Source organism: Labeo rohita, chromosome 15 (assembly GCF_022985175.1).
Source record: "Labeo rohita strain BAU-BD-2019 chromosome 15, IGBB_LRoh.1.0, whole genome shotgun sequence".
Classification (NCBI taxonomy): domain Eukaryota; kingdom Metazoa; phylum Chordata; class Actinopteri; order Cypriniformes; family Cyprinidae; genus Labeo; species Labeo rohita.
The window spans coordinates 36,072,967-36,089,983 of record NC_066883.1 but is presented as its reverse complement, the minus strand read 5'-3'; the positions used below and the strand labels follow the sequence as shown (position 1 = coordinate 36,089,983).

The following is a 17,017-nucleotide window of genomic DNA, read 5'->3' as shown; positions in this document are numbered from 1 at the left end:
TTTGTTCAAGAGAGAGGCCAGAGAACTTTTAAATTACCACTTTTTGTTTTCTGGTATAACCAACTGGATTGTTAATTTTTCAAAACGATCTACTAGTCTACTATCTACTATCTACTTGTCTAGACCACCAAGAAACCATCTACCAAGTTCCAAAACAGTAACTTGCTCACCCATGTGTTGTTCCAAACCTATATGACTTTCTTTGTTCTGTGTGAATCTTTGCTATTGTAAAATACTTTCTCCTAAGAGTCAGCTATAAGTAAACCAATTGGTTGGTTGGTTTCCCCAAAATGTACAAACAATGTGACTTATTTGTGATTTCAAAACATGTATTTGTATTTAATGTATTTAATGTGTTTGTTTGTGCATCTCGATAACCCGACACTTCAGCATTGGATCATCAGCTAGCCACCTTGAATATCTCAAACTGGTATAACCAACTGGATTGTTACTGCACCAAGATGATCTACTAACATGACCAGCTAATGACCAGCCTAGACCAGCTAGAAACCAGCTACCATGTTCCAAAACAGTGACTTGCTCACCCACAAGTTCTTCCAAATCTATATGACTTACTTTGTTCTGTCAATCTTTGCTATGGTAATATACTTTCTCCTAACCCAGATTAATATGTAGATTGAGATATAAGTAAACCATCTAACCTCATTCTCCAAAAACACCCTAAACATCTTAAAGGGATCATCGGATGCTAAGTTCACTTTTACATGTTGTTTGAACATTAATGTGTGTTGGCAGTGTATGTACAAATCTACCCTGTAATGGTAAAAATCCATGCAGTGGTTTTTAATTAATCTGTAAAAATAATACTCCCTTTTTCAAATCGAGCCGTTCTCAGATGCCTGTCGTTGTGGCGTCACACCCACAGAGGCCACTCCCACCATAGTTGATTGACATGAGCGTCTTACCTCAGATCAGCTGTAACAGTCCAACCTCCATTGTTTCGATGCCGGAGCAGGGATGTAAGTTAGACAAGAATATCTCCGATTGAGGTGTTGTGTTGCTGGTTGTAATAATGAACATAGTGGTCGTCATTTACTCCAGACATCTGAGCTGCTGAAGATGCAGTGGATTACGTTTGTTTGTGAAGGGAATGCACCTCCCGATCTACATATATCCGTCTATGTTCGTGCAAATCATTCGTGATCCAGCTTCACTTACAGCAGAAGTGAGTATAAGGGTTTTTTTATGAATCTTTGCGATCACCTTTCCTAATAAAGTGCTAGTTAGCAAGTTTAGAGGCTAAACGCGGCTAAAGTAATCAGGCTCGTCACTCCAAAGAGAGAAGAGAGGGACGGGGCGAGCAGAGCTCATTTGCATTTAAAGCAACCTTGACCAGAATTAAATGATTTTTGCAAAGCTGATTTTGGCAAGGTAAAAAGGGTGTGGTTTTACACTACCATTGAGAATTTTTCATTAAGACTCTAAAGAATCATATCAACTTGAAAATGGGCATCTGATGACCCCTTTAAACTGGCACAATCAATAGGCTTATTGCTGGTGAAATATAGTCTACTAACTTTGCCCAGACAATGACTAGTCTGGACCAGCTTGAAACCATGTATCTACCAAACTATTTACCAAGCAATGAGGCATTTGGGTGAATGGTTTCTTTAAGGCTAGTTCACACCCTGCAACAAATACCAACAATAAAGTTACTAAATTAATAAGAAAAACACTAACATTATCAATACATGTGCAGAGTCAGCTATAAGTAAACCATTCTACATCATTCTCTAAAAACAACCTGAACATCTTAAACTGGTACAACCAACTGGCTGGTCTACTAACTTGGCCAAGACCACCTAGAAACCATCAACCATGTTCCAAAACAGTTGTGCATCTCAACCAACTCGACACCTCAGCATTGACTAGCCATTTAACACACTTAATATCTCAAATTAGTATAACCAACTGGCTTGTTGCTGGTCCAAGATGGTCTACTAACATGGATCAGCTAATGACCAGCCTAGACCAGCTAGAAACCAGCTACAATGTTTCAAAACAGTGACTTGTTCACCCTTGTGTCATTCCAAATCTGAATAACCAGTTGGTTGGTTGGTTTTCCCAAAATGTACAAACACTGTGACTCTTTGGCACTTTCAAAACATTGAATCTTAACCAACCCAACACAACAGCTCTGACTATGACCTGTATAACAGACTGGTTTGTTTCTGGTCCAAGATGGACTACTAACTACTAACTGAAGACCAGCCTAGACCAGCTAGAAACCTATGTTCCAAAACACTTTTTCCAAAAAGGGAGGTCATCCAAACACCAAATACAACACAAAAAGATATCTTCAAAGTATTTTGTATTAACTTAAGAACTCTGCATCTTAAAAAGGAGAGCATTCTTTGAGGAACCAGAAGAAATGACCCCACTGACGTCAACATATTTCCTCTCAAGATGGTTGAGCCATAATCCAGACTTTATAAAACACAATAGAAGCTCAGATGGTATTAAAGAAAAAGAGAAATCTGACAGCCAGATCTCGCTCATTCTCACTTACAGACAGACACATCTGAGGCTCGCTTTCATCGGGGGGAAATCCGGTTTTCTCAGGAGATTTCCGTTCCTTCCCACATCATCGGACGCTGTTTTCTGAACTCGTCTCCTTCTCCCAGACTGCTCGGTTTCAATCCCACCGGCTTTATTTGGACGAACACAAATACTTCTGTCAGAAATACAGAGCTTCAGATACTAGAGATGAGAGCTGAATCATTGCGATATCAATGCGGTGACAGATCTGACCAGAATGTTACGCACCGAATGACATTTCTGTGAGAAACACTTACTGACTTCACCGTTGGGATCATTTCAAAATAATTATACCATGTATAAAGTCTTGGGTCATAATATGCTCAAGGCACTAAAGAAATGGTGTCGAACACAATTCAAAGTGAAAATATAAGCCAATAAGCCAATTTTCCATTATGTTTACAAATATAAGTATTCATTGTACTATGAAAGTAACACAAAAACACTCCAAAAAGACCATTTACTAAAATTAAACTGCAGAAACAACTAGTTCAGAGCCACAATTTTCCATTTCATAATGTGTCAATGAAGACTAGCGTAATGATGCTGAAAATCCAGCTTTGCATAACAGGAATAAATTACATTTTACAACATATTCACATAGAAAACAGTTATTTCAAATTGTAATAATATTTCACAATATTGCTGTATTTTTGATCAAATAAATGCAGCCTTGAGGAGCTTAGAATGTCTACAACTTCCTGTTTCAACAGTAAACGAATAGACACAACCATTTCCGTTCTTTAAATTCAATTTATTTTTTGTGCTTTGCCACATCAGGGACATACATTTAAGACACACACACACAAACACACACGCACACCATTTATTCACCGTATTGCACGTACAGTACAATAAAACACCTTTCTGAGTCCATCAACACTGACTGCACCAGCACACAAAAACTAAACACCCATAAAACCTTTTGTCTTTAAATTACACAACCTTCATCTGAGCGTGAAAATATATTCACTGGAGATCCAACGGCTTCAAAAGACAACAAAAAAACATGGCACCAAACAGCTTTGGTTTTCCACTTGATTAGAGAAATGCGAGAGAAGCTGAACTGAACCGTAAGGCCTGTTTCACACGCTGAGAGTGTTTCTACTGCAAATGCATACCAATATTTCTTTTCCTAATGGACAAAAATGATGCAATCATGAGTTGGATGTTACTTTTACTTTCTTAAATGGATAGGCTGCTTGATTTTGCATTTTATTCGAAGTCTGCATGTTATAAAGCAGCACATCCATTTTAATTTTATGAAAAAAAAAAACATACTGAGTTCCACATGCGATTGAAGTGAATTGCAAAGTCAACTGGACTGAAACCAGATGATTCAAAGGAAAAGCCTGCTGTAAAAGGTCATGCTGATAAATAGGTTCACAGATCACTTTCACCATATTTTCTGATAAAGTTCACCGTGGCACTTGCAGATTAAGTAATGGCCCAGAACTGAAACTCTACTTGCTAAAATAAATATACACTGCTAAAGGCCACACGCGCTCAAATGAAACCTCTAAGGTATGGAATCACAAAATTATAAAAAATGTCCACCTTCAATGCAATGTAAGTCACTTTGGATAAGATGCATAAATGTAACCAGGATTTACACGACCACAGAAACACGTAAACCAATCAGCACTCAACGACTGCACTTCCGGATCATCAAGACCTGAAAACATCTACCGTAAGGGAACAAACACACACACACACTCATAAACACAGACTACATTCACAATACAGGCCTTTATGAGGAAATCTCACAAAACCTGCAAAGAACATGTCACGTCTCACCTCAAAATCAAAAGAAAACGTAAGAAATCTTTAAGGAATAGTTCACCCAAAAATTAAAAATTGCTGAACATTTACTCACCTCAGGCCATCCTAGAAGTAGATGAGTTTGTTTCTTCAACAGATTTGGAGAAATGTAGCATTGCATCACTTGCTCACCAATGGATCCTCTGCAGTGAATGGGTGCCGTCAGTATGTAAGTCCAAACAGCTGATGAAAACATCACAATAATCCACACCATTCCAGTCCATCAGTTAACATCTTAAGAAGCCAAAAGCTGTGTTTGTAAGAAACAATTTCATCAAGACATTTTTAACTTCAAACCAATGCTTCTGGCTAAGTCCATTATCCATAATCCAAAGTCAACTGGTCTGAATCAGGAGAGAAATCTGCACAAATCAAGCACCATTTATAAGACAAAAAAGTCCTAAACAAATGTGTTATTATGAAATTTGGACATTTTAGCCAGAAGCAACCATTTTCTGACGGCACCCATTCACTGCAGAGGATCCACTGGTGAGCAAGTAATTCCTCCAAACATGCTACAATAAAGAAACAAAGTACATCTTGGATAGCCTAAAGATGAGTCAATTTTCAACCACTCCTTGATTTCGGGATGACTCAATCCAAGCACCTATAGTTTTGCAAACACATTTATCTGTGTTCAGCCAGCTTATTCAATTATTGACGTCAAGGTCAGAGAAAAACCTGATTATTTCAAAATAAAACCAGGTGTCACTTATAAAACACATTTTTTGCACATACGAACATATAAGTTGTGATTCCACATACAGTTGAAATCAAAAGTTTACATACACCTTGCAGAATCTGCAAAATGTAATTTTTTTTTTTACCAAAATAAGAGGGATCATACAAAATACATGTTATTTTTTATTTAGTACTGATCTGAATAAGATATTTCACATAAAAGATGTTCACACATAGTCCACAAGAGAAAATAGTTGTCAAAAAGTTATAAAAATGACTCTGTTTTTACCTGAATGATCCACAGCTGTGTTTTTTTGCTTAGTGATAGTTGTTCATGAGTCCCTTGTTTGTCCTGAACAGTTAAACTGCCTGCTGTTCTTCAGAAAAATCCTTCAGGTCCCACAAATTCTGTGTTTTTTCAGCACTTTTGTGTATTTGAACCCTTTCCAACAGTGACTGTATGATTTTGAGATCCATCTTTTCACCCTGAGGACAACTGAGGGACTATTACAGAAGATTCAAACGCTCACTGATGCTTCAGAAGGAAACACAATGCATTAAGAGCCGGGGGTGAAAACTTTTGAAACAAATGAGGATGTGTACATTTTTGCTTATTTTGCCCAAATATCATTTTTTTTTAGTTAGTACTGCCCTTCAGAAGCTTCAGAAGATACATGCATGTTTCCCAGAAGACAAAATAAGTTTTAAAGTTTTAAAGTTACCCTGATCTTCAAATTCAAAAAGTTTTCACCCCCCCAGCTCTTAAAGCATTGTGTTTCCTTCTGGAGCATCAGTGAGCATTTAAACATTCTGTAATAGCTGCATATGAGTCCCTCAGTTGTCCTCAGTGTAAAAAGAGGGATCTCAAAATCACACAGTCACTGTTCAAAGGGTTGAAAGGGTTCAAATACATAAAAATGCTGAAAAACAGAACTTTTCTGAAGAACAGCAGCAGTTTAACTGTTCAGGACAAACAAGGGACTCATGAACAACTATCACTAAACAAAAAAACACAGCTGTGGATCATTCAGATAACAACACAGTATTAAAAATCAAGCATATGTAAACTTTTGAACAGGGTCATGTATATAAATTTAACTATTATTTTCTCTTGTGGACTTTATGTAAACGTCTTCTATGTGAAATATCTTATTCAGGTTAGTACTAATTAAAAAATAACATGCATTTTGTATGATCCCTCTTATTTTGTTAAAAAAAATAACATTTTGCAGAATCTGCAAGGTGTATGCAAGCTTTTGACTTCAACTGTAAATGAAGCCTCAGATTTGGTCCCCGTCCATGCTGTAGTGTGAACACAGTCACTTATAAGAGCCCTTATACAATCCAGGTCTTTTTTTAGCTCTGTACATTAAACACAGTATGGTAACAAAGTACATAACATCTTGTAAAAAGTTAATCAGAAGCATCTGTATTTTTTATATGAATAAACTTCTACAAGACATCAACAATACTTAAGGGAGAAGTCCACTTCCAGAACAACAATTTACAGATAATGTACTCACCCCCTTGTCATCCAAGATATTAATGTCTTTCTTTCTGCAGTCGTAAAGAAATTATGTTTTTTGAGGAAAACTAATATGGTGCACTGATATGGTACCCCTATTTTGAACTTCCAAAATGCAGTTTAATTGCAGTTTCAAACGATCCCAAATGCGTTTGTAAATGATCCCAGCCAAGGAAGAAGGGGGTATGTACATTATATGTGAATCTTTGTTTTGGAAGTGGACTTCTCCTTTAACCTTAACAAAAAACATCTTTTGAGTTGTTTTGCATGAACAGAAGGCAATCATGTGGGCTGACCTGATCTATAGATACAGTCATAAATTTATAAATCCTGCTTACCATAGAAATCCATTCATTTCAATAGCGAAAAACAAGATAAATAAATAACAGATTAAAACTTTGCTAGTCTTAGAAAGGAAAGCACCAAAAAAGTGTTTTTGCACTTTAAATAAATCAAAACAAATTTATTCGTGGACTAAGGTGAGGTAATTTTCTGACATTCACTTTCATATTTTATATTTATATTTAAAAATGCAAAATCTACTTCAGCGTATGTTCAAAAGTGAGTCCACATGCATCTCTTCCCATCTTGTCTATAAACTTCTCGCATTCATTGCCTAACTTCTTTCTTTTTAAAAAATAATGCGACTTTTTGCTTTATTTAAAGTGCACTTGATTTTTCCCCATAGAAATGAATAGAGAACTACAATAACAATGATTTTTTTCATACCCAACTGTATCTATGGTGTTTCACGAGTGCAGCGCCATCTGCTGTCCATCTTTGTGAAGCTGCAGCCTCTCTTTCTCCACCTGCAGGCGCTCTTTCTCAATCTGCAGTCTTCCAGACTCAAACTTGAAGAACTGCAGTCTCTCCTTCTCCAGCAGGAGGCGCTCTTTCTCTAACTTCAGCTTCTCCGCCTCCAAATCCACCGCCATTGGCCAAGCCAGCTTCCTGTCCTTCTCTCCATCCAGTGAGGATGAAGAGGGGGCAGAGGATGATGTGGTGGGCGTGGCTACTGACGTCGAGGGGGCGGGGCTCTGCTGTAGGGGCGTGTTTTGCTGCAGCAGCAGTCGCAATCGTTCTCTCTCCACCTGTAGACGCTCCTTCTCCAGCTGCAGCCGCTCTCTTTCCACCTCGCCCTGCCTCAACCGCTCCTTCTCCACCAGGAGGCGCTCTTTCTCCACCTGCAGCCGTTCGGACTCCACCTGTAAGCGGTGTTTCTCCAGGTCTAGTCTCTGCCTCTCCAGCGCCACCAGCAGACTGGTGTTCTCCCCTCCGGCCAGGCCCAATCCAGTTACGCCCATCCCGGTCACGCCCCCGACTCCGAGCCCCAGATCTCGACTCGCCGTCGGACCAGACGTGGGTTTTGTGGAGCTCAGCACGCCGAATTCATCGATGTGAGCGAAGACTTCCGGAACTCGGCCCTCGCGGTCCATATCAGGGAGTATGGAGGGAAAACAGTCTTCATCATCCTCCTCACCCTCACCAGCTTCTCCAACCTCTGCCTCCAACTAAAGATGGAAAATTACAATTAGATACAAAAAAGTCATTTTGTGTTGATTTGTGTTGGATGTTATCTTTGGAATGGAAATATAGATATTCTATTTGTAAATACCGTACTTTTACGCTTTTTTAGTTAATGTTATAAAACCTGCGAGCTAAGCCTGTTATAGTACTGACAGCGTCGTGTAAACTTGGCTGAAGATGCTAAAAGCAAAGGAACAGACAAACCGAATCAATTGAGTGAGTCATTTACGCTGGAACCGCAGTGTTTGATTCAAACTCGTGACTTGTGATCATTCATTTCAAACGATTCACTAGCAAATACCAGATCAAAAGAGCTTTTCGAAACACAAAATGATTTTTTGTCACAAAACGATTCAGTTTTTCGAAGCGCTTCAATCGGATCGCATATTGCGAATCATTTGATTCAGATCGGGAATTCAAATCACGTATCGCAAATCATTTGATTTAGATCGGTACTTTGCTTTAGCAAATCATTTGATTTAGTTTGAGACTTCGGAGCGCATATAACGATTCATTTGATTTAGGAACTTCAGCACAGGTTCGTGAATCTTTTAATTCAGATCGAGCGGGTTCGCGAATCATTTCGCAAATTGAATGATTCGTAATCCGCTCTCCAAAGTCCCGATCTGAAATGATAGTTCGAGAATAATTATTCACAAGTGCGTTTCCCAAAAGCATCGTTAGCTAACTATGGTGGTTAAGTCCATTGATCTCTATTAGTAACGCACCCCAGATCGGGACTTCGAAACTTGGGTCGCGAATCATTTGATTAAGATCCAGACTTCGGTGCGGGTTCGTGAATCTTTTAAATTTAGATCGGACCGCGAATCGTTTGATTCAGATGAGCGGGTTCTAACTAAAAAAGAAAGAAACAGAAAACACAGCAGCTGTGGTTGCCAGATCTTTACCGTTAAAAATAGGATGGCAACATTTTACTTTTTACAAACTGAATTTAAATTTACAAAAGTATATTTAATTAACTAATAATATACCAAATAACTAAAATATATTACTTTATAATATAATGACATGAACCATAAAAAACACAGGTGGTTATAACAGATATTATATTGTTCAATTATATTGATATTAAAATCATTTTTGTATTACTAAAAACAAATAGTATTTTAAACTAAAATAATAAATCATAAATTATTTTAAAAGCAATAGCTATTTCAGTAATTACAATAATTTCTATAATACAATTAAAAAATATATATTAAACATTTTTATAACATTTTTATATTATATTATAAAGCTGTACATTTAAACCAATTTTACTATTAAATTACATGAAATGTCACAGTAGATCTATTGCAGTTTTTCACCATACATAATAAGAGAAATACCATTAACTAATTAATTTTTTATATTTTCTTCCTATATTTAGAGCATCGTGACCAGTGAGCTTGCTTTGCCTTTACAGTATTTTCTCCTCTTTGCGTCCGTTTTCAGTGCTTCTGGCCTCTGTTAACGTCCTGCCACTCAGACATGATGCATTTTTCTTTATCATTGTCCCAGTAGCTCCCAAAAATACATTTTCTGTTATTTTTGGAGCAACCACTAATATATATAAATGTTTCCGAATGTCTCTTCTGCTCATCAAGGCTGCATTTATTTGATAAAAAATACAGTAAAAATGCAAAATATTATTACAATTTAAAATAACAGTTTTTATGAGAATATCTGTTAAAATGTAATTTATTTCTGTGATCAAAGTTGAATTTTCAGCATCATTCTCCAGTGTTCAGTCACATGATTCTTGAGAAATCATTCTAATATGCTGATTTGCTGCTCAAGAAACATTTCTGATTATTATCAGTTTACTCTTGATCAGTTTAATGCATCCTTGCTGAGTAAAAATTAATTTCTTTTAAACAAAAGCAACCAAACTGAACAGTCTGCAACATCAAAGACTTTTGCCCACCATGTAACCAAAGTAGGAGACAATCTGATGAAAGTTGTAGGATGATTTTGAATAAGTAGTATCACTGTCTAGTACATACTCTATAGCTGCTGGCCTCATCATCCTCCATTTTTACGCCAGGCGTGTGCGTGCTGGGCTCCCCGAGGTCCGTCAGGTCCTGCCAGTCGCACGACGAGTCTTTGGAAAACCCACTGAGGTCCAGCGACTGGTCACCGCCACCCAGAGACGCGTCATTATCGGGAGACGAAGACTCGAACTCCTGCTTCAATTCCGACGCCAACTCGGCCTGAAGCTGTTTTCGTTTCATTAACGCGCGCCAGTCCAGGTAGCGCCGCTTGACCTCGGCCGCCGTACGCAGCTCCCCTTCGCCCAGCGCGTTCACGCTGTCCGCCACCTCCTCCCACGCTCGCCGCTTCAGCTCGTTGATGGCCATGTTCTGCTGGCGGGAGAATAAAATCTCACGCCGCTTGTGGATCTCGCGGATCAGAGTCTGAGTTTCTTTCACGCTGTAGTTGCTCTTCCTCTTCCTCTTCAGGTGCTTCATCTGCAGGAAGTCCATGCTGGAGATGATCGCCTACTGAGAAATGACTGGATGCTGAACGAATTCTGTCACTCCAGACACATTTTCAAGTTCATGTTGACACACATTTTGTGTTTCTGTTAGTAGGGAGGTGTTGAGGTCATTCAGAGGTCACTCAGAGGTCAAACTGTCTCCTGATCGCATGTGAAACGACAGCAGGGTCAGACCATCTGGTCTCCTACAACAGAACAAACACACAAAGTTTTATTACACACAGTAAATTTATGTTCAGTAACATCTGAAAGAATCATATCTGTACATTATTTTCTGTGCACAAAAACGATGAATAAAACCAGAAAGTTAAAATATATTGCATATATTTATAAACATTTATTTGAGTGTTTAAGTGTTTGGATTTTTTTAATGTTTCTGAAAGTCTCTTCTGCTCACCAAGGCTGCATTTATTTTATAGAAAACCTAGTAAAAAGGAGAAATATTATTGCAATTTAAAATAAGTGTATTCTATTTTAATATATTTTAAAATGCATTTTTTTCCTGTGATAAAAATCTAACTTTTCAGCATTATTACTCCGGTCGTCACATGATCCTTCAGAAATAATTCTAATATGTTAGAAAAATAACAATTTAAATATTAATGTAATGCATGCTTACTGAATATTAGTAATTTTATTAGTATTAATTTTATGAAAAAAAAAAAAAAAAGATTTTTCATGTTTTTAAAGAAGTCTCTTCTGCTCACCAAGCCTGCATTTATTTGATCTGAACTATAGCAAAAACTGTACAATTTTGAAATATTTGTACTATTTCAAATAACTGTTTTCTACTTGAATATATTTTAAAATGTAATTTATTCCTGTGATTTCAAAGCTGAATTATTAGCATCATTATTTAAGTTGCATGATCCTTTGGAAATCGTTCTAATATTTGCTGCTCAAACAACATTTATTGTTATTATTATTATTATGTTGAAAACTGCAGAGTATACTTTTTTCAGGTTTCTTTGATGAACAGAACAGCATTTATCTGAAATAGAAATCTTTTGTAATATTATAAATGTCTTAATTATCACTTTTGATCAATTTAAAGCAGTCTTGCTAAATAAAAGTATTACTTTCTATAATTTCTTTAAAAAAACAAATGACACCAAGCTTTTGAATGGTATAGCGTATCACGTTACAAAAGCTTTTTATTTCAAATAAATGCTGATCTGCAAAAATGTACTCAACTGTTTTAAATATTGCTAATAATAATAATAATAAAAATGTTTCTTAAACAGCAAATCAGCATATTAGAATGATTTCTGAAGAATCATGTGGCACTAAAGCCTGGTGTAATGATGCTGAAAATTTTTACTTTGATCACAGGAATAAATTACATTTCAAAATATATTCAAATAGAAAGCAGTTATTTTAAATTGTAAAAATATTTCACAATATTATTGCTTTTTACTGTTCAAAAACCTTTGATTGTTAGTGTATTTGATCAAAAACACAGTAAAAAAGTGAAATATTATTGCAATTTAAAATAAGTGTTTTCAATTTGAGTATATTTTAAAATGCATTTTTTTTTCCTGTGATAAAAATCTTACTTTTCAGCATTATTACTCCAGTCGTCACATGATCCTTCAGAAATAATTCTAATATGTTAGAAAAATAACAATTTAAATGTTATTAATTTAATGCATGCTTACTGAATAAAAAAAAGTATTAATTATATGAAAAAAAGAAATCAGTCAAAAGTTTTTGAACAGTAAGATTTTTCATGTTTTTAAAAAAGTCTCTTCTGCTCACCAAGCCTGCATTTATTTGATCTGAAGTATAGCAAATATTTTTACTATTTAAAATAACTGTTTCTATTTGAATATATTTTAAAATGTAATTTATTCCTGTGATTTCAAAGCTGAATTATTAGCATCATTATTCAAGTTGCATGATCCTTTGGAAATCGTTCTAATATTTGCTGCTCAAACAACATTTATTGTTATTATTATCATTATTATTATTATTATTATTATTATTATTATGTTGAAAACAGCCTAGTATAATTTTTTCAGGTTTCTTTGATGAATAGAACAGCATTTATCTTAAATAGAAATCTTTTGTAATATTATAAATGTCTTTATCATCCCTTTTGATCAATTTAAAGCATTCTCACTAAATAAAATTAATTTCTATAATTTCTTTAAAAAAATGACTCCAAGCTTTTGAATGGTATAGTGTATCATGTTAAAAAAGCTTTTTATTTCAGATAAATGCTGATCTGCAAAAATGTACTCAACTGTTTTAAATATTGCTAATAATAATAATAACAATAAAAATGTTTCTTAAACAGCAAATCAGCATATTAGAATGATTTCTGAAGGATCATGTGACACTAAAGGCTGGTGTAATGATGCTGAAAATTTAACTTTGATCACAGGAGTAAATTACATTTTAAAATATATTCAAAGAGAAAGCAGTTATTTTAAATAGTAAAAAAATTGCTTTTTACTGTTTAAAAACCTTTGATTGGAAGTGTATTTTATCAAAAACACAGTAAAAAAGTGAAATATTATTGCAATTTAAAATAAGTGTTTTCTATTTGAATATATTTTAAAATGTAATTTATTCCTGTGATATAAATCTTAATTTTCAGCATTATATTACTCCAGTCTCTGGTGTCACATGATCCTTCAGATATAATTCTAATATGCCTGAAAAAGAAAAATTTAAATGTTATTAATTTAATACATCCTAGTAAACATACAAAATTAATGTGTAAAAAATCTATTGAGTGCAAACTTTGGAAACTTTGGATTTCCAAAATACTATAGCTAACGAAAGACACAGTTACTATGGTAAAAGTGTGGTATCAGCCACCACTGTCCTAAAACATTTACAAATAATTTTTTAAAAAATGTCAGAGAGTCTAAAAGCTTCTTATGATGTTTAAAGGATATTCCACAATCATTATACAGTACCTTATTACCATTTTATACCATAAGTACATTTTATAACGGAATAACTGTAGTAAATATGGTGTTTACTTTGTAGAAACTATGGTTACAAGGAAATATTTTGCCAAATATATTAATATACAAATAAGATCATCAATATAACATCGCAAAATGCGAATATTATCATTCACATCAAACATAAACACATTAATGAGGCTGTTGTGTTTTTGCAGTTCAATTATAAACAAATCGCCACAAAGGGCTTCTATAGGCACCTATACCATGATGTTTTCCACACATATTGCTCTTTATATAACATAAAATAACGTCATAACACACACCACAAAAATCGTCATGCTTATTTGGTTTATTTATTCAAACACTCACCGGTGGAGAAAAGCATCAACCACTCCATCCACACACGTCCCGCTCCGCCTCCACAGCCGAATTGTGCCGAACACTTCCGACAACCTGCGAATCCCCTGCGCGATTGGTCAACGAGCGTCACCGCCCTCTGCATCAACCAATCGGATGAGGCGATTACTGGTCAGCCCCGCCCACAGCATATTCTTCCGGATTCCGGTGTGTGGTTTGGAACACATGTGCAGACGTACCAGAGAAAGCAAAACAAATGCTACAGATTGCATAAGACAACATAATAATATGTAATAATAAAGACTATATATTATTAATTAATAATACAATAGCAAACCGCAACTTTATAATATAATAACAGCTGTTAATTATGCGTACTAGTAGTACTATAGGAGATTTACAGTAGTGACAGCTGATTGTTGTGGGTGTCAGGAATGGACGGGGTCCGGTGGGCGTTCCGTTGCGGTTCGTGGGTACCGACCCGTTCCGAGTGGACACTGGCGGCCCGGTGCGTCCAGCTGGAGGAGAAAGAACGAATCGGTCAGTTCGTGTTCGCCAAAGATGCAAAATCTGCCATGGTGGGTACAACAGACAGATGAATAGACTTTTGTTGATGTGCCTTTACAATTAATATCTATATTATAATAATAAATAAGCATTTTAGCACCTTTTTTTTTGCACTTCTGATGTTTAACTCTATTTTAATAGTACTTTTCCGCAGCACTGTTTCACTTTGTTTATATTGCACAACTTTGCTGCAAACTGTGAAGATCACTAAAATTGAAATGATGCATTTAATTTATTTATGCATTAATTTATCATTCGTTTATGCATTATTTTTTATTTAATTTGTAATATTTTAATTCTAATCTTAATTAGAAATTAATTTATGTATGTTTTTCATTTATTAATGAATCCTTAGTGTATAATCCATTATTTATTTATTTATTTATTGACGCATTGATTTATTAATGTATTTATACATTGTTTATTTTATTTAATTAGTAGTACTTGAATTAATATAATTAATTATAAATTAATGTATCTACTATTTTTATAATATTTATTTATTTATTAATATATTATTAATTTATTAATGAATCCATTTATGCATTTAGTATTTATTGTAGGCATCTATTATTTATTTATTTATGCATTAATTCACTCCTTCATTAAGGCATTCATTATTTATGTATTTATTGACACACTGATTTATTGATTCATTTATTTATACATTATTTATTTATGCATTCATTATTACATATTGTAATATATATCATATATTATAATTAACTCATTTATTTTTGTATTTTTATATTTTTATATTATTTATTTATTTATGCATTATTAATTTATTAATGAATCCATTCAGTTCATTTATGCATTCAGTATTTATTTTATGCATCTATTATTTATTAGCTTAAGTATTAATTCACTTCTTCATTCAGGCATTCATTCATTCATTATTAATTATTTATTTGTTTATTTATAGAAGCATTCTTTTATTTATTTATACATTATTTATTTTTTGATGCATCCATTTATGCATTCATTTACTAATTGATTGATTTATTTATACATTATTTATTTATTGATGCATCCATTTATGCATTCATTTTTTATATCTTAATAATAATTAAATTAACTCATTTATTATTTATCTGATTATTTTTATTACATTTTTTATTAATATTATTTATTTATGCATTATTAATAAAATTAATCCATTCGTTTATTTATGCATTCAGTATTTATTTAATGTATTAATTATGTATCATTCATAATTTATTTATTGATGCATTCATTAATTAATTTATTCATTTTTATACATTATTGATGCATCTATTTATCTATTAATTAGTTGATTTGTTTTATTTATATATAATATTAGTTATTTTTTAAAACTCATTTATTCATGCATTCATTATTCTTTTATTTATGCATTAATTCATCCATTTATTTATGCATTCATTCAGTATTTATGTATTAAATCAGTAGCCTTCTGTTTGTTGGGTTTTACAATTGTTTGTGTGTGTGAAACAGGCTGGTCGTTTACTAATCAGAAAGCTGGTCTGTGAGAAGATGGGTTTTGCATGGGACGCGTTTCGGCTGGAAAGAACGGCACGGGGTAAACCTTTCCTGCCACGGACCTCATCCGCCCCCGGCATCACCCACTGGAACTTCAACGTGTCTCATCAAGGAGATTATGCTGTGCTGGCAGCAGAACCGGGACGCCAGGTGGGCGTAGACGTGATGAAGACAAGCAAACCAGGTAACTTTCCCTGCTCTTGAGCTCTTACTAATTCACCTGAGCTTTTACAATCCTCACAACAGTCACCAATATAATACAAGAGACACTGCAGTTCCATCATTAGGCAGCAGGTGTCGCTCTATACCTGTGCTTTGGATAGAGCAGATTGGGAGAGTATGTAACTGATAAAGGTTTTATGTATTACATCATTTCTGGCTCTACTGTAAAAAGTTAATCTACATTAGCTCATAGGAATAATGTTTCTGTGCAGAATGATTAATAAATTACTGATTTTTCTTGCTTTTATGAAATAATGAGTTTTATGTACTATATTGATATACTATAACATCCACAACTCCATAGTCACATAAAACAGTTTCAGAACTATTGCAAAAACAACTTATTACTATAAGCTAGTTGACGTATACTAAAGAAATAAAAGAAAGAGTATTATGCGGATTTTTACCAAAATTAAGTGTGTGTGTGTTTGTGTTTTTTCTTTAGCTTGATATTAAGTATACTGGGATTATTTAATGTTTAAGTAATTAGTACATTAATTTTGCAATATTACATTTGTAATAATAATAATATTAAATATATATATATATATATATATATAAAATAAAATGTAAATAATTATTCAGAATAATACTTAATATAATTTAATATTATTATTAATTTATTATTTTAATAAAATACTATTACATTAATTAGATATTTATTTTTATGCTATATATATATACATATTCAGAATAATACTTACTAATATAATTTAATATTGTTTTTAATATTATTATGTTATTATTTGAATAAAATACTATTACATTAATTAATTGTAATTTAGCTTTTTTTAGATTTGTACTTTTTAGAATATA

At 34.0% G+C, this 17,017-nt stretch overlaps 2 protein-coding genes across 3 annotated transcripts in view; one reads left to right on the top strand and one right to left on the bottom strand.

Annotated features, from left to right (window-relative positions):
• Positions 1-6,322: 6,322 nt before the first annotated feature.
• On the bottom strand, positions 6,323-14,026 carry msantd4 (Myb/SANT-like DNA-binding domain containing 4 with coiled-coils). Its single transcript, XM_051130205.1, has 3 exons — positions 13,904-14,026; positions 10,120-10,798; positions 6,323-8,097 (listed from the first exon to the last, which is right to left on the bottom strand). Exons 2-3 carry the CDS (start codon positions 10,597-10,599, stop codon positions 7,336-7,338), a joined length of 1,242 nt encoding a protein of 413 aa, XP_050986162.1. The 5' UTR covers positions 10,600-10,798; positions 13,904-14,026; the 3' UTR covers positions 6,323-7,335.
• Positions 14,027-14,079: 53 nt separating this feature from the next.
• Positions 14,080-17,017, top strand: part of aasdhppt (aminoadipate-semialdehyde dehydrogenase-phosphopantetheinyl transferase) — a 9,398-nt gene continuing 6,460 nt past the window's right edge. The window contains exons 1-3 of one of the 2 annotated variants that reach the window (XM_051130257.1): positions 14,080-14,098; positions 14,324-14,469; positions 15,935-16,163. In XM_051130257.1, the coding sequence (XP_050986214.1) occupies positions 14,326-14,469; positions 15,935-16,163 (373 nt within the window). In that variant the 5' untranslated portion in view covers positions 14,080-14,098; positions 14,324-14,325. Of the gene's footprint in view, positions 14,182-14,323; positions 14,470-15,934; positions 16,164-17,017 lie in introns of both variants that reach the window. The other variant, XM_051130256.1, reaches the window with a different exon arrangement.

Excerpts from the sequence above, each read along its gene's own strand:
- msantd4 (XM_051130205.1), bottom strand. The coding sequence starts at position 10,599 with ATGGACTTCCTGCAGATGAAGCACCTGAAGAGGAAGAGGAAGAGCAAC. Across the intron at positions 8,098-10,119 it reads ATGAGGCCAGCAGCTATAGA|TTGGAGGCAGAGGTTGGAGA; the intron begins GTATGTACTAGA and ends TTCCATCTTTAG.